General features: G+C 32.7%; 3 protein-coding genes across 3 annotated transcripts; 1 reads left to right on the top strand and 2 right to left on the bottom strand.

Annotated features, from left to right (window-relative positions):
* Positions 1–1213: 1213 nt before the first annotated feature.
* On the bottom strand, positions 1214–5649 carry LOC124446506 (PC3-like endoprotease variant B). The gene is made up of 3 exons (XM_046997346.1): positions 4997–5649; positions 3168–3545; positions 1214–2905 (listed from the first exon to the last, which is right to left on the bottom strand). The coding sequence occupies exons 1-3, from the start codon at positions 5526–5528 to the stop codon at positions 1767–1769; spliced, it is 2049 nt and encodes a 682-aa protein (XP_046853302.1). The 5' UTR covers positions 5529–5649; the 3' UTR covers positions 1214–1766.
* An 872-nt stretch (positions 5650–6521) lies between these two features.
* On the bottom strand, positions 6522–13123 carry LOC124446019 (IQ and ubiquitin-like domain-containing protein). Its single transcript, XM_046996809.1, has 15 exons — positions 12957–13123; positions 12562–12696; positions 12294–12488; positions 11943–12094; positions 11433–11516; positions 10857–10955; positions 10331–10429; positions 10078–10189; positions 9676–9851; positions 9117–9381; positions 8841–8923; positions 8559–8659; positions 8028–8175; positions 7445–7630; positions 6522–6856 (listed from the first exon to the last, which is right to left on the bottom strand). The coding sequence occupies exons 1-15, from the start codon at positions 13039–13041 to the stop codon at positions 6731–6733; spliced, it is 2046 nt and encodes a 681-aa protein (XP_046852765.1). The 5' UTR covers positions 13042–13123; the 3' UTR covers positions 6522–6730.
* A 301-nt stretch (positions 13124–13424) lies between these two features.
* LOC124446016 (phosphorylase b kinase regulatory subunit alpha, liver isoform-like) lies at positions 13425–25056 on the top strand. The gene is made up of 32 exons (XM_046996806.1): positions 13425–13672; positions 14297–14482; positions 14613–14660; positions 14821–14890; positions 15161–15259; positions 15340–15422; positions 16385–16465; positions 16561–16659; positions 16774–16815; positions 16932–17036; positions 17319–17372; positions 17891–18013; positions 18567–18659; positions 18983–19090; positions 19156–19234; positions 19498–19632; positions 20012–20042; positions 20112–20190; positions 20548–20692; positions 20768–20843; positions 21001–21077; positions 21471–21538; positions 21665–21773; positions 21848–22028; positions 22445–22523; positions 22857–22934; positions 23007–23086; positions 23469–23674; positions 23963–24153; positions 24434–24599; positions 24676–24729; positions 24852–25056. The coding sequence occupies exons 1-30, from the start codon at positions 13595–13597 to the stop codon at positions 24494–24496; spliced, it is 2946 nt and encodes a 981-aa protein (XP_046852762.1). The 5' UTR covers positions 13425–13594; the 3' UTR covers positions 24497–24599; positions 24676–24729; positions 24852–25056.
* The last annotated feature ends 765 nt before the right edge of the window (positions 25057–25821 follow it).

Raw genomic sequence — 25821 nt, 5'->3', positions numbered from 1 at the left:
TTCATTTTTTATTGTTATAGACAGGTGAATGGTCAGGTCGTTCGTATTGAATGATTTTTCATATGATTTATATATGCCTGCTATTAGTTTTCATTTTTCGTCTACTTATTAAAATTTGTCGTAACAGTCTGTGCTCTTTCATTTTTTGTTCTCTACCGAGTTTTGCGTTTCTTTTGTTTGAACACAAAAAAATTGAAGTGTCAAAAGGGTAGCCATCCCGCTTTTCTTGTTGCTCTGTAAATTTAAATTGGTATACGACTGTAACGTACGAACAGACTACGCTGCATGTTGAAGTAGATCATCGGGATCATTGAAAACAACAAAAATATGAAAAATCTTTAAAACTACAAAAATTTAAAGAAATTTTTCTAAGTTTTTTATCTTTTCTTTTATTGGAGGGTTTTTTACCGGATCTGCCGGTTTTCCCTCCCATTTCGTTTTGTTTTGAGAAAAAACAGTGTCCAAGTTGGGGCCAAGCGAAGTGATTTGTCATAACATTTATTATAGCTATCATGAATATTCACGTTTCTTTTTTATTTCTTGGCCTTTGGGACATCTCCCAAAACACTGCGTTAATTAAATTCAACGGCATGCATTGAAAAAGTTAGGTACGCAAAGCGTACATGTTGGTAGCCTTCAAGTATATAGCTACTGAATAAAGTAGATTTTTAATCAACATAGTTATTTAATATTATTTACGTCAAACTATTTCAAGATTAAACAATGCTCTTTAGTGTTATATGACCAAGTACTTTCCTAACCCTGGAATCCGATATTACCAAGTAATTGCAACTGCTGGAATCCGATACTACAATACTTATATTGAAAAAAGTCTACAAAGAAGAAAGTCATTAAAATGCTTGATGCATCTCCACAAAATGACAGTTGGTGTATGTCGATTTGTGTTCGTATATTTCTGTTTGTGTTCGTGTACTTCTCTTTGTGTTCGTGTACTTCTGTTTGTGTTCGTGTACTTCTGTTTGTGGTCGTGTACTTCTGTTTGTGTTCGTGTACTTCTGTTTGTGTTCGTGTACTTCTATTTGTGTTCGTGTACTTCTGTTTGTGTTCGTGTGCTTCTATTTGTAGACCACCGTAAATAAATGATATTCAACAGTAGTTCATAAGACAAAATATTAGAATAAATTTGATGCCATTTTAAGGCAACCCTAGTAAATACAATTTTACTAATGGAAATTCAATAAAAACACATCGCTTTTAATTCATCAAAATCTCTATTTGATATTTTTACTTGCATGTTTTCATACTGTTTACAACTTTGCTGTACTTAAGTTATTCTTCTATCTATTCTGTACGTAAACATTTGCCTAAAATATTGCAGGATAAAAGATAAATAATTTTTTGTAGTTATCCATACTATAGAGATGAAACAAAATATCATTTGATATCAACGTCACGAATACGAAAATACAATACAAATATTTCATTATATTCTTACAATATTGAAATATCTGCTTTAATTAATGTAAAAATTTTACATAGCAAACAAATTACACTTTCATGATCACTTTCAAGGGAGTCTTTATACATTGAAAGCGTATTTACGAATTTGAATGTTTTATTAAATGTGAGATAGGAGATGTTAATCATAAATGAAGTTTTTAATAACACATTCAAATTACAAAACACATCTCTTTCAAATTGGGAAAATTTTGTCCACATAAAGTTTTCTTTAATAAAACTACACAATTTAAAATCATAGGATGTGTCACTTCTTTTTCATGTTCCAGTTCCTTAATCATTTGATTTTATTTGTTTGTACCATATAGCGTAATACTCCACTTGACTAGGTAACCAGCAGGCGTACTTTTAAGTCTATATTCATCTGATTCCTTGAAACCTTCACTGAGTTTCTCTGGATTTTGTTCAGTTTCTTTAAGTGGAATCTCATCTCTCATGTAGTCTTCTTTGTATCTACCATGATGAACTTCGTCGTGAATAAAATCATACGCTCCAGGGATGAAATCTCTCGCTCGATTGGCCTTTCTTTCATCCAATATTTTCCTATAACGATCTTCATTGTCCTGTATATCATTGTTATAATGGTTGGCATCTTGATCTCGTACGTACAGAGTCCATACACCAAACGGATTTTCACCCCACAGTTGGACAGTCATAAATGTCCAATCTTTCAATCCTTTCGTAGAGCTATCATATCTCCTGGGGGTAAGAAGATTACTTGTGGTACCGCGAGGAGAAACTATGGTTATATTGAGATCACCACGACGACGATGACGTATAGTAACCGTGACGTCAACATGCTCTACTTTCTTCACTTCGTTAGATTGGCCTCGACAACCTCTGGTTTTGAGATGAACAACTGCTTGACCTCGTTTAGGTATTGGAACATTTTTTTGCTTTCCAAGAATTCTACAAACATGCTGCGGAGCGACATACTTCCACTTTAATCCAGCTTGAACCATGGCAAGAGCATCCATTCTACCAAAACCAAACTTATGATTAAATTCAAACCCAGCGCCATTTCTTCTCCAACCCTCGTCTAATGGACTTGTCTTTTTAGAAGTATGGACGACAATATGTTGAACATCTCGCCACGTCAGATTTGGATTTGCTTCAAGCAAAAGAGCAATTATTCCAGCAGCTAGTGGAGCGGCAGATGATGTTCCACGAAATGTCTCCTCACATTGATGATGTAATCCAGTTGTAATAAGTTTATCTCCTGTATATATTGAACCACGATGACTGTCAGCTGTGAAAACAACTGCTATAGTTGAAGCACACTTTTCATCATAATACGTGGATAAGCCATGATCACTGATAGCACCAATGGATAGAGTATAAATACTAGTTGTGTATCCATCACAGTCACAATCATCACCAACTAAACCACCATTGCCAGTCGCCCACACGTAAATGTTTCCTTTTCCTAAAACACATATACAGCATAGTTAAAGTAAATAACCCTACAATGATATTTCAATAATCAATATAATCATCATTAATAGATTTTAACCATTCTCTCAAGTTGCCAATTCTCTCAATTACGACGAGACATTTTAACGTTTTTCAAAAAAGAAGACTAAAGCAGCGTTTTTTACTTTTTAGGTGAAGCATTGTGACTGTGTGTCCTAGTTTTTTGGAAGCAATCATTATGAGAATCTAATGACAATCTTACGACACAAACCAACCTTTTCTACCACGCTCAGCTCCTTTAACGAAAGCTTTCTTTGCCAATCTTCCAGGTCGTCCAAATGTTTTACCGTCATCTTTAGGACCCCAAGAACAAGAATATATATCAATGTAATCATTTCTAAATCCTAAAGATTTTGCTTCCAAGGAATCAGTGGCTTTTCCATCCAACATTCTCACTGCTCCGATACTTGCTCCAAATGCCACACCAACTCCACAAATGCTGTTATTTGCAACGGCAGCAATCTCACCAGAACATTTAGTACCGTGAGCATTATAAGGATCGCTATCACGAGGAAATGGGTCTGGATCTTCACCATTAAAATCATAACTTGCATGCGGGTCATAATTTGTTTTAATATCAGGATGGGTATGGTCTAAAATAGACAAAATGAATTATATAAACGTTTTAATTACGTTTTTGAAGCTACTTCTCCTGTGATCTTCTCATATTTAAGTACTGTAGACTGCGTTTTGAGCGGTTTAGTCGTTTGCCCTCAAAGTCGCGCATCGCGCTTGTACAGATGGTTATTGTACATATAGTATTCAATATTGAAAAGGTATACTACCCATTTTATGCAATCATTTACGGCTTTTTCGAGTAAAATACTTTCCTTCAATAAATGTCAAGATAAGAAATCTTTGATGAACAACAAAATATGTAATTACTAAAACTAAGTGATTATTTGAGAGGAAACATATATTAAAGATCATAAAAATTCCTGCCAATATTAAATCATTATGTGTTTTCCATATTCATACTATTTCGTTGTAACGCAACGCCAGTACATTATGCTAGAAAATTGTCATGTTTTAACACAAATTGTTTGCTTTATTTAAAAGTTTTTTTTCTACTGAAAGACTGTGTATTATTTTTGATTGAATTAATTTTAACGTTTATAACTTATAAGTCTTCATATAAGTCTGGGGTTTTCCAACTCATGAACCTTTGAGAGGCAGAATTTTTGACAAAATATTTTTAAAAATAGGAGTAAGAATAAATGAATTTGTACTTAAAAATTAAAACAATAGCGGCTTAAAACATAACGGATCTCGTATTTGTACAAATATATTAAATTTTACTTGAGAAATTTCGCCCAAAACGACTACTTGTCGTTTGGTGATGAAGCTCAATATTTAAAATTACTTTAAGATTGTCAGACTGTCTGATTTAAAGAAATGTTAATGAGAAATTTTATGGATTCACAATAAAGCATCTATGAACAACTAAACTTTTTCATGAAACGCACCAGCGAAGTTTTGGCAAAATCACCAAGGTGAAACATTTGGTGTCGATAAGAATTGTCAATAAATTGAACATTTTTTGAAGTATACAATATTATCAGTAAAACATAAAAAATTACATCCAATAGAATTATATTTTAACAGTCAATGCTGTGATCTTTTTATTTAATCAGGACTTACACTAATATTTACGAACGGGCATAGACAATAATGTTGTAGGCCATTGCATTTAAGATCCACATGTTTGATCAACAGCAATTTACTGCGATTTACATGTAGTTAAAAAATATGAAACAACTTCCCTTTAAGAAACGATAATCTAGGCGGAAGTTGTTCTGAAACGAATACTTTTCACCCGTTTTACGTTTATATTAACATGACAAAATTGTGATGCGCATTGTTTCAACTATCAAGAATAGTATTAATTAAATTTCTCTGTAAAACGTGTATATATTTATCCGTTGAAAGATGTCATCAAAAATTGTGAAATTTTTGCCATTTGTTGTAGTCTTCGGCAATCTTACTATCGACTAGTAAAAAAGACAAATGAAAAAGAATAATTGAATTTTCACAGATACTTTACCTAAGCCATCATCAAGAACTGCAATTTTGACGCCTTTACCAGTGTACCCAAGTTCCCAAACTGGCCATATACGTAGATCATAGCCTTTAAGACCGCTGTTAAATTTACCAGTATTACGAATATACCATTGATATTCGAGTTTAGGATCATTAAAAGTAAGCGAGCGCTTCACTCGGTGTAAGATTAACTGTCGTTCAAACCACTTTACGTGTGGGTGATCTGAGAGACGACGATGGATAAGTTCAACATGGCGACGACTGGCTCTCTTAGCAAGATGTTTTCTAGGACCATCGTACACAAACTCGTAAAATCTTTTCTCATGTATAACACCTTTATTCTTAAAACCATTGTCCCTCGCTACTATGTCAGGATCAGCACCTTCTTCAAGTTCCACAGCCCAAATATCGGAATACTCTTTACCTTCATCGTCATCAAAAAATCGCTCGCTTTGAGTATCTTTTGAAGAGTCCGTTCGACTATTAATAACAATCAATAGACAAAATAACTTTAATAACAGCACTTTACACGGCATTATATAAGTTATGTACTTTAGAGCTAGCCGTTCCTATACTATGGAAAGCTAGCAAGAGTACAAACGCAAGTAAATTATACAGTTTCAGCTGTGTTCCTTTTCAGTCTGTTTATAAAAGTGTTCATTTGCATTCTGTCGGGCATTGAATACATTAGTCTCAGTGAGTGGGCAGTGTACCGAATGATGAATTATGATGAAACTTTAACTTCTTTTCCTTATTTTCTCTTTTTTAAACAGCACCAAATGAAATATGTGATTCAAAATTAGTAAAATTTCCAGCACTGCTTTTTGAAACGTTATAAGGTTATATCTTAGAAATTACATGTTTATTGTCAAGGATTCTTGAGTGAGATAATCTGCCCATAACATAAAAATACGTCTCGTTCTATGATTTGTTCATCAATGTGCAGCTGCATCATAAGATATTACTCTCTTACAATGACAACTGACACATGTAGGAGTAAGCAAAACTGTAGGTGGAAAATACATAGTCAATAATTAGCCTAAATATAAATTTGATATTGTGTTGTGTTAATTCAAGTGCTATAAATTAATTTGTGCGAACAACTTTAATTTCAAGTCACGGTACGTTTCATAGTCAAACATTTGTAATATGAATGTTTATAATTGTCAGTGTTTTGGTTTTTTTTAAAGGTTATAATCTGACGAAATGGTTCGATAATGGATTTCAAATCCATCATTATTTCTTTGAGACTCAGAGTTCAAATAAAAAATCGAAGAAACACTGAAATTGAACTTGTATATATGCAGTGCTTTAGAACTAAATTTATCAGATGGGGGGCTCACTTGACAAAGCTGAAGCCATGAAATTATGAAAAATTACCCATTTCAAAGGTGGAAGGGGGGCTTCTCCCCCAAGCGCCCCCCACTTCTACAGCACTGTATATATGTTCATCTTTCAATTGTACATCACAAAGGAAAATGTGACAAATTATAAGCCGATTTTAGATTGCATGGAAACCATAACGATCATCAAACGTCATGACTGGTTTATTAAATACTTCATTGTCGTATTTCCAATCAAAGCGACGATATTAAACTATATTATAAACTATATAAATATTTACACAGCTTGGAAAGCCCTGCTTTAGTAATACAGAATTTTACATGATTTCCATCTATATAGTTCACCAGGAGATATACACATTAAGCTTTGAGTTGAGTTGCGGTAGAATTTAGACTTAAACCAACAAGATCTTTTGAAAAGAGGAATGAAGAGTTTGGGCCATTTTGTAGAGCTTGTAAAAGTAGTTTCTGGCCAATACGTGCTTATGAAGAACTTTGCCAATAAACATTCGACCATATGCCTAAAAAAGACGACAGACATAATTTGCAATATATTAATCTTTGGAAAAGTTTTTGTAAGGAAAAGTTTTAATGCTGAAGTGGATCATGAGTACATTTTAGCAAAATAAGGATTGAAAAAGACCTTAAGTCAGTGTTGTTTTTTATATACATGGTAACACAAGACATAAGAAAACTTTGTGAACAAGTGATGACAACAAAGTTCGTAAATAAATACCATAACCAATATTTTTAATTTTGAAAACAGACTGGTTGGTTATGTCAAAAACTTCAACAAATAGAAAATATAGTGACGATGTTTAACGTGCATGCAAGTAACATTTGAATCTTTCAATAGATGTTTTAACAAAATGCATTAAAAAGATAAATGCATTCAAATTTGCATATTTGAGTGAAACGCTTTTTCCGCTTTTTTGTTGCACATTGAAGTAACATCAATACTTGCACAGGGATTCAAAACAAATAGCTATATTATCACACATTGTTTCAGTTTCAAAGACAACCTACCAATAACAAAACTTTTAGGATCTTTTAAAATGTAAATATACTCAAGAATAACCGACGTTATTTCATTCGTCAGCGAAACAAACCTCGTTAACATTCTCTAACTTCTCGTGGGCCGAAGCTTCTTCTTTCGTAAGTAAAATACAGTTCCATGGCGACCACTCCTCCCGTTTATTCCATCGAATAAAGACTAAATCATAAAGATCGTCTTGTGCACTTAGTGCACTCTGTGAACTCCAGATATTGTCCACAAGATAACGTAGATCAGTCTCCTACATGAAAAAATATCGTAAATTAAACAAAACAAACAACATTCTTATTTATTGTGATATTTTCTCAGCTGCACACACACAGAAATTCTGTTATTAACATCCTGCTTAAAATGTGGACAGGTGAAAATGTTATGTTTACAGATATCCAGGTGTTCAGGAATTCTATGTATGCATCATACATTTGAACAGTATGTATTCACTACTCAGTAATTAAGACACGGTACGCTCACAAAAAATAGGTTTCCAATAGAAAATGTGTGTCCCATTATCCTTTACAACAGACTGTGTATTCCTACGTAGAAGTATGTGGGCCCTCCGCAAAAGATGTGTGTTCTCAGCAAGATAATCAACGTGTGTTCTATGGAACACAAAATTTTACATGCTCGACAATTTGTACCTGAAGGAGAAATGCAATTTTTGATCCATCTTTAAACAACTGTTCAGATTGACGAAGATTCTCCAAAATCATGACATATCGTGAAAAATCTTCACGTAAACGAGCGTCATTATCAAGAACTTGACAGCGATGACATTTGCCAACATTTCTGAATATAAATACAATGTTTCATTAACAGAGAATTTATTTAGAACAGTTAATATTAACAGAGCCGAGGGGTTAACCGAAAATATCTTTTTTTACGTGCTTTTCTATACGTATCAAAAACTTCATAAGCCAAAAAAAAATCCGATAGTTTCCGTTTTTTTCCTTTTAAAACCGCACGAAAAGAGTCTCTTTTGAAAACATGTCAAGAAAAAAGATAAGAAACATGTTTGCAGTGCAAAGTTTGTGCCAGAAAGCAAAAACATTGTAAAATACCCTGAACGCGTTGGCTTACAGTGAATTGTTGCTACACAGTTAAGTAGCTCGTAGGTGCACGCAGATAGTTAAAACCAAACAGTTATATATTTTATAAGTAAGATGCTTCACCTTGAATTTGCTCCAATCTGAAACTCGGTGGAAGAAAGATATTGTTGACAACTTGGACAATGATAAGTTTTCTTTCTAAGAGTCAATGGATCTTGTGGAACCTGAGGTCACATTGAAAAAAATTGAAAAAAATGAGCAACAATTCAAAATTGTGTTCCAACATTCAAAGTTGTGTGAATATTGATAAAAAAACGGAACAATTCCGTGTATTGATTGCAGTACATCAGCCAGCGTATCTTATCTTTTTCATGTAAACAGTTCTTAAGCTAAAAATTCACTCACTTTGAGCAATTTCGCAGCTTCAGGATTAAATAATGGCGTCTTGCAATATTGTAGGAAAAGAGTTAGGATTCGCTGACGTAAACCTAAAGAGGTTTCATCACATATGAAACTGGATTGTTGCTCTTTACTAAAAAAAACTTAAATCTTTTGAAATAAATGTTCGGTGTTTCACACACAAAGGATTTCATCACGTTTAAACAGATCTGTTCTTTTTTGTGATAGAAAAGTTTTAAGAGTATTTATAATCATCCTCAAAATTAATAAACGTATGTATACCTTCCACATTTGACTGTTTTACGCCTCTCATCAAAAGATCAGCTTCACGATCAATAAGTTCAATAATCTCCTCAGTTAGTTTACAATCATGTTCTTTCACAGTATGTTTAACCGTCAATAAAATATCCAATCTTTCATCTTGTGTCAAGTACTTCATACTTAAACTATTGAAAATGTCACGTAATTCTTGTGCTCGTATGGTACCAGGTGTATCCATTTCTGTGATCTTGCCATCAAATGCTTTCCAACGCTTTGGCGATGCAGCCTAAATATTCCTTACATTTCAATATACATTTACATATGAATGCTTATACACACATATGACACTGCAACATCTGTAAATAGGTCAAAAACAATTTTGAAATTGACGTTTACATCGAGGACATGCTACAGTAGAAATAGTCAGGTCATTAAGAAATGTTTATCAAGAGTGAAACCATTGCTATATGATAGTCAAACGCACTTAAAACCATGCATTTGTTTCAATCAATATAGAATATTTGTTGTTTAAGTAATCGCTATATAGTCGTTCAGATGTGCGTAGGTAACTTTATCTCACCTTGTTGAGAAATTGTTTATCTCGTTTTTCTTTGTTATCAAAATTTGCCTTCAGTTTATGTCTTCCAATGGATGCAAGTAAATAAGCTTCTTGTTCAAGTAATAAGGCCAGAGCTGCTTTTCTTTCGGCACCACTTGTCATTTCATTGATCTTTGCTGTTTCTTCCCTTTTCCATTCTACATGACACAAGAAACAAGTGAAGAATATGATTTACAAGATTTGAAGCCATCTGATTTTGTAAGACAAAAAAAAAGAAGAAAAATCTCGGCATTGAAACTTCAATTGTGTTGCGAAATCCTTGTTTTGCACAAGTAATTTGATGCTTGAAAATTAGTCTATTTGTGAAAACCAAAATCGATAGTTTCAATTTTCACAAGACGATAAACACAAAAATAAACTAACTTTCCAATGCAGAATAGAGCAAGTCAAAATCTGTTTTACTGCTCGGATTCAATCGTCTTTCCCAATCACGTTTCATTCTGTCTGCTTTTTCTTTTTTCCTCTTCTCACTTTCCTGTGAAAAATTTCAACACTTTTCATACAAATAATGGTTTTGAAATTTCTCTGTTGTGGTCTTATAACTTTGGTAATGTTTTTGGCGCGTTATCGATTTTCAATTTTATAATTCTCGTACATGTTTACAAAATTATTTAACCTGTCTCTCCCAGTTATAACGATTGTCTCTGTCTTTACGTAAATTTTCAACATATCTCTTAGCCAACCATATACGCCAATGACATTGCAAGAAAATAACCTAAAAATGATAAATATATGAAAAAGTAAAGTACATCATGATAAACAAAGATAAACTGATGTAGTTCTGTATAAACTAAATATTTTATTACGATATCATGATATAAAATATACTAATGAGATATAGCTACCAACAGATTTTCTTGTAGCTAAGTAATGTTCACTAAAACAAGTGTATTGTTTAACCGTGTAAAAAATACAAAAGTGATCTAGTATATTAATAAAAGATCTATAAATTTTGAAACATGGTTTAATAACATATATGGGACACTTCATCATTGCAAGAGGCAGTTTTCCTAGGCAGGGCTCTGGTCCTGGGTAAACTAGAACTTAATATTTATGTATTTCAATGCGTGCAAATCTAATTGTCACGAGAAAAATTAAAATTAGTATTTGTGATTAAAAATGAAGAAAATTATGATTTTTACCTTTTCTAAGATATTTTTGTGATGTTCGTCTGCTGTTATGTAAGTTGACGTCGTTTTTATTTTATCTTCACAATTTGACACGTAACAGCCTTTTTTCGTCTGAAATATAAATATTTATGTTCGTGACAAATTCTTGTTCTTTGAGTACCACAAAATAAAGTAATGATTTGTACAAGATAAGTTATGAACACGGAGCCTCCTAGATGAGGTGGAAATCGCTTAAGCTGAAGTCATTTTATAAACAGAGATTGAGCATTTCTCAGAAATGTACCAAGTTCATGTCATCACAAAGATGCCGTAAATGCTTCACTTAGCACAGCGGCGCTTTTTTAATTTTCCGATTTTGAATGAGACGCTTATGCGAGAGCGGCGTTTAAGTGGGAACGATGCTTATGAAATATTCTTATTGCCCCAACAGAGAGCGGCGCTAAATTGAGCATTTGCAGTATTTATAAATCATGTAGAGATGATGTCAGTGGAACAGAATTTTTCACTCAAATGCAAATTTCATATATGTTTTGACAGGAGACATTGAAAATGTCTACAATACACAAATTCCTGTAAACAAAACTTTACCATTTGTGTACAAGTTGTGTTGGTTGTTTGCTGATGTTGATTCTTCATTATTACTGTTTGAGTATCCCGATTAAATCTCTTTACCTAAATCACATAACCTTGCAATTAATAATGGATAAAACAACATTGTCCTAGCTCAATAGGTAGTGCTACGGTACATTAAATACAGCTACGGTACAATAGGTACAGCTAGGGCACAATAGATACAGCTAGGGTACAGTAGGTACAGTTAGGGTGCAATAATTACAGCTAGGGTACATTACGTATGCATGTTTGATATAGCTTTAGTTAAACTTTTTTTGAATTCAATGGTTGTTAATGTGGATGTGCAATGCATGTTTTGTTTTACATGAATACATTGATTGTATATGATTATTTTCATTTGCACATCCTTCATATAACTACAAGGAATGCTAATTTCTCTAAGCTATGTTTGAAGTGATTTTCAGTGCAATATTTTAAATTTCTCTCCTTGTCATTTTTTTATATAAAAAAATGATAATGACATACAGAAGGAGGTAATCGTTTCTTTGGCACAGTTTGTGCTGATGCATTGTGGTATTCAACTCCAGTTAAACGATGACGAAATCCACCTAAAAATGGTTTCTTGGTTTTTTCTCTCACAACTTTAACTTCAACTTCATTTTTTAAGCCTTCAAATTCTATAAACCATGAAAAATATGATTTAAGCCAGACTCTTTTAAATGATGAGGTGAAAATATGTAGATGTATCATAAAGATGAAATAAAATGTAAGTGGGATAAGGATGGATACTGGATGAGTAAGATGTGATGATCAATTTCAAACAGCTACTTATCTTATGCAAAAATGATCACTAAATATGATCAAAATAAATATTACCAGAATCAATTTGTACCATCAGCACATCTGGCATTTTAGACTGATTGTTTTCTTTTGCAGATGTTAATACAGCATCATTTAGCAATTTTAAAGGAACATTAACAGGATCCACTGAATGTACTTCAAGATGAATGGTAGTTTGATCAGAATTAACATTAAGATCAAGCAATTTAGAATCATTTTCAACAGGATTTCCTAAAACAGATATGGTTCATGAAATAAGATCATGAAAAATAAGATGTAGCACAAGTAAAATATATAAAACTACCATCATGTAGAAAGAGAATTGACGTTGATGATTGAATACATTGTGATTCTACCATTTTCTTTAGTTCAATCAATGGCTTGTCCATTGGATATGAAACAGTTTTCACAGCTCCTTCAGGCATGAACACTAACTTTACTAAAAATCATGAGCGAAATAGATTTAGTAAAATACTGTAAGTAAAATGGCAATTTTACAGAATCAGGACAGGTACTGCTAGGTTTGAGCTGTGCAGCTCTACAAACACTCTATAGCTTAAAAACCCCAAAACAGAAGTTCTTATTTTCTCTCAAGCCATGTGAGAAGACACATTCAAATAAATTTTTAAAGAAAAAATGAGTAGTTTTAAACCGAGAGAAAAAATAAATGTTACAATAGAACATTAAACATTATCATACAAGATGCATCAAGCGTAGATAAAATTTTTTCCTTCGTTTCCGTTTCATTAGTATTTTCAGATTCTTGCTTATCAATATTATCCATCACAGCTAAAGTAATATTCAAAAATAATTTTATATTTCTCACAGATCTTTCACACTTTAGTTGTTTGGATCTGTTACTATGGCAACAACATGGCACGCACGTAAACTAAAGGTTTTATTTTCAATTTATTTTATTCTAGTTTTATGTATATTTTATTACTTTTTTATAGCCAAATAAATATTTTATCGGTAAAATCACATTTTGGAAGAGACAAAGGGGTGTTGTTGGTTGTGGGTGAGGTTGTATCATTTAACGAAGTCATTTATTTTCAAAAAACTATATTTTCAAAATTTTTCGTTCCGCTAAAGTTAGAAAATAAAAATCCGTGACAACTACGACTACGATACAATAAATGAATGATCTACGATCTGCGTTTGAGACAAAGAAAAGCAAAAGTCAAAACAAAAGAAGGTCAACTGTGTATCATTCGCCCGCGAATAGGCACGACGTACACACGAACTTTCTTTACTGTTCAATCAAGATTAACTTTTAAATGCTTTAAAAATAATCTATCGTATTTTGTTTATCTTTTGAAAAACATTGAATATTCAAAATGCGAGCTCGAAGCAATTCAATAGCAATGTTAGATTGGTATCATGCTTTGCTATCAGAAACAATCTTGGACTGTCAGGTATTTAGTTTTTAAATTAAAAGTGATGAAATAAGAACAATTTATTTAGTATAACTTATTATAATATAGCATGCTCATTCGACAATTTGTCAAAGAAAAGAAGAATTTTGTGAACAGCCGTTTTAATGGAATCACATTTAAAATAACATTTAGATCATTCAAACAATAATAAATTCTAAAAGTATAAAATATGAAAGAAACTTTCAATCAACGAAAAGAAAATTTAGATGAAAGTCCAAAGTATAACTGTATTGTTTGGTACAATGGTCACGATTTTTCTACAATATCGTAGTCTTGATTTTTTTTCAGAGTAAAAGTACTCTACTTCCCTGTTGGCATTGAGACATCGCGGACAATAGGAGAGTTAGGGTGTGGGTGGTCACCTCCCCCTTTGTATTTTTTCAAAAAGTATTTTAATCCCACAAAAATACACTGTAACATTTTCATTTCAGAGGTTTATATCTTAAATACAGTAATAAGCACATAAATTATCTAAACGTGGCAACTCGGATTTTTTTATAACAATTCTTTATGTTATTTTTATTGTTGGAAAAGCATAAAGATTGTTAGTGGAAGCAGATTAAAGTTGAAAAACTGATATAAACAAAACTTTTCATTTGGCAGGATCCAGTTTCTGGTTTACTTCCACCTTCTGGGGGTTTGAGGAAGTTTGGGTCACATGATTATCCTGGAGATGCATGGGTCCGAGATAATGTTTACGGTAGTTTGAGTATGTGGGGCTTGGCTCTAGCTTATAGCAAGAGTGCAGATTATGATGATGAAAAAGCAAAAGCATTTGAGTTAAAACAAGTAAGTCATTTGAAAATCTTATTTGAAAAAATAGATAAGTGCTTCTATTGAGCAGGAGGTTAATTTTTAATTTTTGCTACCATTTATTTTTTTGTGCATAATTTTTGAAGTATTTTGTTTTGTTCTTTAGAGTGTAGTGAAGCTGATGAGAGGTTTATTAATGAGTATGATGCAACAGGTAGTGTTCACAAGAGTTAAAAACTATAAAAATCATGGCATTATAGGTATAACCTAATTGAAATATGGATAATATGATTTTCAGATGTAATTGTTTATTTACTAATTATTATCAATTTATATTACTGGCTTATAGCTAAACTACTTTGCATTCTCTTTAGGTTCAAAAGGTTGAAAAATTTAAGAAAACACAATCAAAAGATGATGCTCTTCATGCAAAGTATAATTACAGTAAGTCCAGTTTTCATGTAGCATTGTTGCGATATGTTAAGATGTGATACAATTTAATTGTTAAAAATTTATTAATGTAACTCATCATCTTTAAATACTCACTTGTAGCATTGTTTAATCGCTCAAATTTATCATCGGACAGTACAAAATGAAAAAAAATACAAAGCACAATATATTGTACAAAATTTTAAGCTTTTTTCTTGATAAATGTAATCAAGAATATAATTGTGGTTTCAAAGATTTTCATCAAATGTTATTTTTTGGCTACAGGAACTGGTGAAACAGTTGTCAGTGACTATGATTGGGGACACTTACAAATTGATGCAACATCACTTTATCTGCTTGTCTTGGCTCAAATGACAGCATCAGGTTTTTAATTATGATATTTAAATTGTCCTTACTAATATTTTATTATCATTATTTTATCATTTATCATGTTGTGCACTTAGGTTTACAGATAATCTTTACACTTGACGAGGTTTCATTCATTCAAAATTTGGTATTTTATATTGAAGAAGCTTATCGCACCCCAGTAAGTGGCTTTGTAACCCCTATGCATGTTCACTATGTACTATATTAGCTTAATCTTTGTTTATTTGAGTAAAAAAAAATTAACGATTGAAAAAAACAATTTGAGAATAAGAAAACAATCACCATCATATATTCCTCACCATCATATAATTCACACCATCATATAATTCACACCATCATATAATTCACACCATCATATAATTCACACCATCATATAATTCACCCATCATATAATTCACACCATCATATAATTCACACCATCATATAATTCACACCATCATATAATTCACACCATCATATAATTCACACCTTCATATAATCCTCACCATCATATAATTCACACCATCATATAATTCACACCATCATATAATTCACCATCATATAATTCACACCATCATATAATTCACACATATAATTCACACCATCATATAATTCACACCATCATATAATTCACACCATCATATAATTCACACCATCATATAATTCACACCATCATATATAATTCACACCATCATATAACACCATTATATAATTCACACCATCATATAATTCACCATCATATAATTCACCACCATAATTCACACCATATAATTCACACCATCATATAATCCTCACCATCATATAATCCTCACCATCATATAATCCTCACCATCATATAATCCTCACCATCATATAATTCTCACCATCATATAATTCACACCATCATGTAATCCTCCCATCATATAATTCACACCATCATATAATTCTCAATATCATCCATCCAATAATGATCTTCGTCGATGAAAACATTTATAAGGTGCAGAATTAAACTTACCTTGAGTAAATATTACATGTACAATAAAATAAACCAAATCATTATGAGAAGATGACCATTTGATGAACAAACAAACAAAAAGCAATTTTTTGCTCTGAAAGTACAACCTTTCTGCTCACGCTAATAAAATGGCGTTTCACGAAATCTAGGATTATGGCATATGGGAAAGAGGAGACAAACTGAATCATGGCCAACCAGAGCTTAATGCTAGTTCGATTGGAATGGCAAAGGTAATGTAATGTGATGAGAGACTATATTGTTCACATTGAAAATTTTTTTTGTGTATACTAGAAAGGGCTTTGAAATTATTGTCTTTTTGCTTAAGGCTGCATTAGAAGCATTGGATGGTCTAGACTTATTTGGGTCACGTGGTAGTCTTCAGTCTGTTATTCATGTTCTTCCTGATGAAATCCAAAGATGCAAGGTGTAATAGTCATTACCGCTGACCACTGACCACAGCGTTCTTTTACTAAATAGTAGCACAAAATATTACTATATTTTAGTAGTGAACATTTTATTTTAACTATATTGTATTTAGGCAATTCTTCAATCAATGTTGCCGCGCGAATCTAGCTCCAAGGTTAGATCATCTCAAAATGATTTTTCTTTCTTTAATTGTGTGTTTGTTTGCTTACTTATTTGTTCTAGGTAGAAGAAAACATTACGCAAATTTTCTACATGGTCAATTTTTTGTAGGAAATTGCAGCATCTGTGCTGAGTGTAATCAGTTTTCCTGCTTTTGCTGTTGAAGATGCTGAACTGGTTAATTTAACAAGATCCATTATCATTGATAAACTGCAGGTCATATGACTATAAGATTAACTTTTATAATCACTCGTGAAGTTCATGCTAAAATCAGGAATTATTTTGAAAATATTCCATGTGTTTATAAGTAAGGTTTTCACAACAAATAAGCAGGGAGAAAAATTACTTATTATCCTAATGCTTCATTTGAAACAGTGCGGCGCATTAAATTTCCTCTAACCTGCAAGAGCAACGCCATCATACAATTGAGTAAATTGAACGGCAGTTTTAATTTCGTAGTAAATATGTTATCAAATGTTTTTTTGTATGTTGTCGTAGGGTATGTATGGATGTAGACGATTCTTAAGGGATGGATATATGACATCGTTGGAGGTAATTATGGATATATGACATTAAAAATCACGATTAAAATTATCAAAAAATGCAAAAGGTTTTCACCTATGGTGATATAAAAACGATGCATAAATAATATTTAGCTGTCTTACCTGCGACTATTTCGTGAAAATCGAGGTTGTTCAATCACATGTTTTAAACCACGTGCTCTTTCATAAGCAATGTTGCAAGTTGCTATTTGAGAAGTTTGTGTTTAAAAAAAAACACGATCTGTTTTTATAACTTTTGTGAAAGTCACTTGTGCATGTTACAAAGCTGTCAAGGCTAAGAGCAGTGGTAAAATTGTAGCCAGCTTAATCATGCGTAATTTCCAACACACACTTCTTAAAGTAAATGGTTTGAACCCGGGAGTATCGTTACATGTTTGTAAATGATGATCGTCCAGGTTAATAAAGTCCTGAGAAGGACTGTTTTTGTTGTTGTTGACTGACGTTTCGACAACCTTAGCGGTAGTCATCTTCAGAGTCAAAAAAACATGTAACACATTTCTTCCATAGAATCCAAGTCGTCTGCATTATGAACCAGCTGAATTGAAGATATTTGAAAATGTTGAATGTGAATGGCCAATGTTTTTTGCTTATCTTATTCTTGACGGAGTTTACAGCAATAACGAAGAGCAGGTTTGCTTTAAACGTTTTCTTCTTTAGCCTCTTTTTTGTGTTTGTATTTCATTTTCTGACCGAAAGAACTGTTAAATGTCTAACTACAGCCGTTATATTACTTAATGTGTGTACAGCAACGAGTTGAATAGTGAATTTATCCAACTTTTTTTCTTTTAAACATTATGTCTTTGTCACATTCTTGCGTAAATGAACAGTTGATATAGGAAGTCAGTATTTGATATGTTCATCAAAATTTGTTTTTCTTTTAGGCCTTTATACTTTGTACCTAGTCTATGCATTCAGTGTGTATTTTACATTCTGTCAATCTATTTTTCAATTTTCTCAGTTGACTGTTGTTTATAAAAATGACAATATATTCAGTTAGACATGTATATTTAAGATTTAGTTGAAAACGTGTAACTTTGTAGGTGCGCTATAGTTATATATACATAAAGTATTTTTATACGAATGATTGTAACGAAAAACATGGAGATATTTTCTCAATTAATATGTCATTATAGTCGTCAATAAAGTGGAACTCTAATCAACTTAATTATGGTACTATTTACAGGTTCAAAAATATCAAAAGATGTTGGATAATGTTTTGATTTCGAACAATAACGTAAATCTTGTGCCGGAGCTGTATTATGTACCTTATGATAAGGTAAAGATACATGTTTAAACTCGTATGATAAGGTAAAGATACATGTTTAAACTCGTATGATTAAGTATGGATACATGTGTAAACTCGTATGATAAGGTAAAGATACATGTGTAAACTCGTATGATTAAGTATGGATACATGTGTGAACTCGTATGATTAAGTATGGATACATGTGTAAACTCGTATGATTAAATATGGATACATGTGTGAACTCATATGATTAAGTATGGATACATGTGTAAACTCGTATGATAAAGTATGGATACATGTGCAAACTCATATGATAAAGTGTTACATACATTTGTCTTTACTTCATAATTTAGGTGGAACTTGAAAAAATCAACATGCATAGTCAGATTCGTGTTGCAGGTGGTAAACTTCCTCATATATGGTCGCAGTCTCTTTACATTGTTTCTGGTCTTTTAGCGCAGGTAAACGTTACAACTAAAATATCTTAAATTTCTTCTTGATTTAAAAAAAATTGATTTTCACACAGGGATTTCTCGAACCAGGTGAATTAGATCCCTTAAACCGACGACATGCGACTACACCTGGAGCGGACATTTGTGTTCAAGGTTTCTCATGTCTTATCATTATATACGCACTTTCACGTCTACATTTTTCATGTTGAGATTTTTGTATGATCAGATTGTGTCTTACTGCTTTAGACGTGTTTTCGAAAAGAATTTAATCGCTTTTTTTTGCATCGTAGTTAAAAAGCATTTCGTTTAATAAATAAGATTCAGCTGTAATATCTATTCTCTTTTCAGTAATCAGTGATTTCTTTAGTTCAAGATTTATTACATAATAACCAAGGGTTATTCTTTGTTTTCTTTAGTTGTTATACTTGCTGAAAACAATGCTATAAACGAAGCTTTAGAAGGCGCTGGTATTCCATCGCAAACAAAACATTCTGTGAGAAACATCAAAGTTTTACCTGCTCATTGTCTGAGTCATGCTTACGAAGAGCTTGGTGAGAAGTTATTTTTTTTTCTTTTATTGACTTTATGAGAAAATGACTGTTGACCTTTCAACGCAAAGTGCTGTGAAAATTTAGCAACGCATGCTTGTACTTCTCACTTTGATTATTCAGTCTATTACACACAAATCGTTTTGACTTCACAAATTGATGTAAAAAACTATCGATAAAAATATCTTTGCACAACAAGTAACAACGCACGTGACATGAGGAAACCACGTAAAATGAGAACTTGAATTTAGAAAAGAAATCAATCGCAAAAGGCAATTTTCGCTTCAATTAGGGTTGCATGAAGCTCAAAATATGCTAGTTTCTAGCTTCTAAAAAAAGTTCTATACCCACATTTATGAAACATTCTTTGTATTTCATTCAGGGAAAAATAAAACTCTTGGTCTTTCTGGAAGGTGGTGATTCATATGATTTTTGAGAAATGTGTGTTGAGCGCATTTTATTTTGAAAAATATTTCTTTTAGACCTTTTCACGATATTGGAGCACTTGGAACAGCTTCTCTTTATCGTGTTGGCAGTGAAATATTTGCGTTCACACCTCAGGTAAGAATATTGTGTTGGCTGTGAAATATTTGCGTTCACACCTCATGTGAAAATATCGTGTTGGCTGTGAAATATTTGCGTTCACACCTCATGTGAAAAATCGTGTTGGCTGTGAAATATTTGCGTTCACACCTCATGTGAAAATATAATTGCAAGGACACAAACAAAAGATTCAAAAAGCTTTATGTGCTCATCTCATAATTGTTATTCAAGGCGCAAACAAATCATTCAAAAGTTTTTGTCCCATAATTGTTTATTCGGTCGGCGCTAACCTTATCACTTTCCTCAACTAATTATTTCTCTCTCCTATTCCTAATATCTCTTCCTAACCCTCAACTGTTTTTTCTTTAACACTAGGCAATTGATACTCATCAGTTCTATTTATGTTTGGATAATGAACTGTTGGTGAATATTATAACGACATTGCTGGAATATCTCAAAATCAACTGGACATTAATGGGACGGCCAACGTTGACGCTTGTTGTAAACCAAGCAATGTTTGGTAAATTTACAATGTCAATTTTGTTATTGTTTCATATTGAAGATGATAATTATTTTGAGTTTCTTAATATGTTAGAACCTGATGATTTTTTCTCATCTACTATTGGTAAATTATTATTGAAGATAAAGACTGGTTACTGCGCTGGTGTAAGGTTATTATTATTCATTTAAATTTTTTTTCATTTTATTATCATTTTTTTAGCTGTTTATAATTACAAAATATTAGTCATAATGTATTAATAATAAAATTGATTGGACCGTCAGAAATGTTAAATTATGGAACATTTTTGATTTTTAAATTTATTTCAGGGTGACTATGGGTCATTTGTCAAGTTTCTACAGCACATCTTGTATTCGAAACTTAACATTTTTAGCGGGAAATCAAGGTGTGAATTGTATACATGACAGTCCCTTATCCATCATTTCATATTTACGACAATCTCTTATCATACATAATTTCATATCTATGACAATCCCTAATCACTTTTGTTTCATATCTATAACAATCCCTTATTATTTATCATTTTACATCCATGACAATCCCTTATCCACCATTTCATATCTACGACAATCCCTTATCACCATCGTTTCATATATACGACAATCCCTTATCATCCATCATTTCATATCTACGACAATCCCTTATCATCCATCATTTCATATCTATGACAATCCCTTATCAGCCATCATTTCATATCCATGAAAATCCCTTATTATCCGTCATTTCATATATTGAAATATTGAAAGGTCCATAATGTCTTTCGTTTGTATTCTCGTAGAATTTTTAAAGAAATGGCGACCTAAGAAATCCCGTCGTGAGCTTCTTCGCTCTCCGTCGTCAGTGGGGGTGAGTCATACATTAAATTATAACATTTTTCACATTGTCAACAAATTTTAAAAAATTTCCGGTCTCCCATAGATAACCATTCTTAAAAATTTTAGATCTATAGTAGGTAACTTTTATGCTTTTCAGAACAATGGCATGAGGCGTCCTTCAGTTTTACAAGGGATTGTTCGCCGTAGTTGGAGTGTTTCTGCTTATTATAAACAAGATTTATCAATGAGTCGTTCATCTAGTCGTGGTACTTTAGCCTCATTACAATTTGTTTCAGAACAGGTCATGTTTATTTCTAACTCATTTGAATCGTTTTACAAGATGATTCTCAGAGTGAAATTGATTTTGAACACCCTGAATACACTGGAAGTGCTAGTGACGAACCTTTCTCAACGACCAAAATGGCTCATACAGTGTCAGTGGATGACATCATCAAACAACTTGAGGAAACTGAAAGTCTTCATTCGCAAGCTGATTTTCTTCATTATCTTCATATGACTGTGTAAGACTTTTACTGTGATCTTACTGATCACATGACTCTGTCATCCCTCTATTATCAACTTTATGATCACATGCCTCTGTCATCCCTCTATTATCAACTTTATGATCACATGACTCTGTCATCCCTCTATTATCAACTTTATGATCACATGACTCTGTCATCCCTCTATTATCAACTTTATGATCACATGACTCTGTCATCCCTCTATTATCAACTTTATGATCACATGACTCTGTCATCCCTCTTATCATAACATGATGGTCCTTCAATCCCTTCGTAACATCTCAAGTGAGACCATAAAGATTCAATCATTGGGTATCAAGTATTTTTTTCATGCTCGTAACTCACTGACCAGTCGAAGAAAGACTTTAATTATAATTTAGAAAACGCCGACCAGGAAACATCTTTTATTTCAGAGGAGCAGATTTTGATACGAAACTTGGCGGCTCACATGGATCAACTGTGAAGAAACTTTTGGAAGAACTTTATGAAAAGGTGAGAACTAAAGAAATTTGCTTTTACTTTTTCCTGTAATGTTTGTATTCTGACCTCTTTTTTACATTGCATCTTTCACCACACACAGTCAAACCTATATAAAGCGGACACCCTCGGGGAACGGACTTGTGTCCGCTTAATGAAGATGTCCGCTTAACACAGGTTTCATAATTATGAATTAGCTAAATGGGATTAGATTTGGGACTATACGATGTGCTTGCTAATTACAGGATGACCTCTTAATACAGGTTTGACTGTAATTACATAGAAATATGTTAACATTTCCAAAGTATCTCTTAATTTGTTACTTAATTGAAATGCTTTTTTATGTAGGCGTGTGAGAAGAGGCACTGGTCTCTAGTACGTCATACAGCTGGACTACTGCAGAAAAGAGTAGAGGATTTAGCTGAAGTTAGTGGTTTATTGTCGATTTGTTCGTTAGAACCTCATTCACGGTAGAACTTTACTTCCTTCTTTCCAAAGAATGTCACTGATCTTCTTGTCCGAGAAAAACAAATCACCGTTGGATTGCCTAAAATAACGACGGAAAGGGTCATTGACAGGTAAATCGATATTAGATATGATTAGGAAAAAAGATTGGGCTTAGGATAGAGAATTAGGGTTAGGAGAAAGGATTAAAGTTAGGATAGGGTATTAGGGTTAAGAGAAAAGATTAAAGTTAGGACAGGGTATTGGGGTAAGGAGAAAGGATTGAAAGCTAGGATAAGGTATTAGGAAAACATGAAAAGGTTAAAGTTAAGAGCGTCGTCGTTTCGAAAACTTAAAATTGCTTATAAAGAAAAGTTGATCTATTTATTTCACTTTGTGTAAAATCCACCCTCTTAAAAACTTAGTTGTATTGAGTTTTTCTTCTATCACAAAGATCGTCGTACTGCCATAACTTGCCATGTTTTGACATTTCTTCTCACTTCGTCTCAATTATAGACCTTTACCACCAGACGAACTTCAGACGATTATTTATAACATTAGTGCTGAAGATAGTTGTAATGCAGTTCTTACTCAAGAATTGTTGGTTTATCTTGCAATGTTCATACGAACTGAGCCTCAGTTATTTAAAGAAATGTTAAGAATTCGGGTTGGTCTCATAACGGAGGTGATTGCTTCCGAAATGGCTCGGCTAATGGAAGGAGGTAAGCTCAGGGCTTTCATGAAACAAAACATTTGTGTGGCTCTTAAAAAAATTGGTGTTTTCTATCCGATTACTTTTTTGTTTGTACACCCTGTTTGTGATGTTTGGAGGCTTTCTATTAACTTTCTATGTCTTTCTATCACCTTGTTGTTGTAGAATGTGTCTTTCTGTAAACATCTTAGAACCTGTTTTCATTATTCCATTTCAGTTATGCAACAAGTTTTGTAGTTTGTTTTTTTTTGTTTTGTGTTTCATTTTTGTCTTTCATCTTTGTTGTCAACATTTTCAGACGAGTTTGAACACGAGGGAATTCCTGAACTTTTTATGAATTTAAGTCCATTCGAGATGAAAACACTACTTTATCATATTCTAAGTGGCAAGGAATTTAACGTGTCCAGAACGACTGAGAGACAAATTTCATTCATGAATATTGATTTGCCGAAAAGAGTTGGAATAAAGAATTTAAAGAAGACAATTAAGGTTGTTTATCCACAAACATCGAATGTTTTTTTTAAAGTTTCGAAAAAAACTTTGCACTATTGATATGACAGGTGGAAATTCACATCAGTCAAGTCATACATGAGATATCACGGTATAATAAAACGGCACTTTTCGTAATGGTAGTGATAGTCGTTTTATGTAGTTTTTTAACAATTGAAGGTATTAATCTTTTTATAACTACAACTTTAGAATCGAACTTTCGTGTCTAATGCCATATTGCCCTTCTATAAACTGCATGAATTTATCTATTCTTGTTTAGAGTATGCATAGTAGTAATACAGCAGATCTTCTAAATATGAATGAAGAAAAAATGGAATCATAGCTTAGGTCGACTTGGTGTTTGGATAAGAAGAAGACGTGTAGACGGCGCATTGAACAGAATACCTGTGGATTTTTATCCTAAACTTTGGAAAATATTTGAAAAGGTTGAAAACTGTCAAGTTTTTGTTAAATACTTAACAATAATCTGAAGATTGTCATCAAACGTATTATGATTTTTAGTGTTGTGGTTTGTCCATTGAAGGTCATTTTTTGCCCAATACTATCATTCAAGAGGTTTGTGTTATTATTAGGGAGCTTTTTGTCCTGTAGTCTTTAAATTTATATTTTTATGAAATGAAAATTGTAAGTTAAATATACAAAGCAATATTGACTAAATTTGGCTTTAATATTCCCAGATGACTCCGGGAGAGATGAAATTTGCTTTGCGCGTGGAAAGTGCATTAAACTGTATTCCACAACCTGAATACCGACAATTGATGGTTGAAGCTTTAATGATTCTTTCACTTATTGTGGAGTCCTATCCTGAACAGAATCTTGGCGAGATTGTAGCCGTTGATGAGATTGTTAGAGAAGGACATATTTTATTTCTTCGCGATCAGGTACCCCCGAATGATTTGAGGAATAAAATGGATTAAAGTATCCTTGCTGATCACATTGTTATCTTTAATGGAGAAATTTGTTATTCGTCGTCATTTTAATAGTTTGTGTTGTTCATTATTAATGACCATTCTGGATTTATAAGTGCTTTTCTGTGCAAAAGGAATTTATGAGATTTAATTTGATTATTGTAAACGATACTGAAAAGTGGAAGCTTTATCCTAATCTAGTTTTTTTTCTTACAGGTAAAAGATAAAGGTGATGCAACTTTATGTTGTTGTAGTAAGTCATTGGAAAAGCAAGTTGAATGTGGCGGAAGTTCAGGAATATGTAGACATTTCTATGATTCAGCTCCGAGTGGACGCTTTGGGACAATGACTTATTTCGCACAAGCTATCGCTGCTCGGCTTTCTTTACTTCCAAACATTAAAGAATGTACTATCAGTTGATTCACTTAATTCACAGTCTGTAATTGTAAATATAATAAGTAGTTAGACGACATGAAGTATTGCCAAAAATTAGTTTCCGCTAACAAACTGTTTGTCGACTGAAGGCTCGAGAAAACATGGCTGCAACAACAAGATTGATTTTCCCCAAAGCTTTAAAAGAAATTCGAGTTCACTTGTGTCAAAAGTCGAAAAGTAGCAAGGGGTTAGGTAAGGAAAGTTCCTTATGTAACCATTACGCAACAAAAGCTTTAGCTATAAGTACTAATGTGTATTGTTATTTCATCTTTTTGTATTCAGGGATTTTCTTGAAAAATACTAC

Source organism: Xenia sp. Carnegie-2017, unplaced genomic scaffold (genome assembly GCF_021976095.1).
Source record: "Xenia sp. Carnegie-2017 unplaced genomic scaffold, XeniaSp_v1 HiC_scaffold_22, whole genome shotgun sequence".
NCBI classification, from domain to species: Eukaryota; Metazoa; Cnidaria; class Anthozoa; order Malacalcyonacea; family Xeniidae; genus Xenia; species Xenia sp. Carnegie-2017.
Note: the sequence above shows the minus strand (reverse complement) of the source record. Positions and strands in the feature narration are given on the sequence as shown.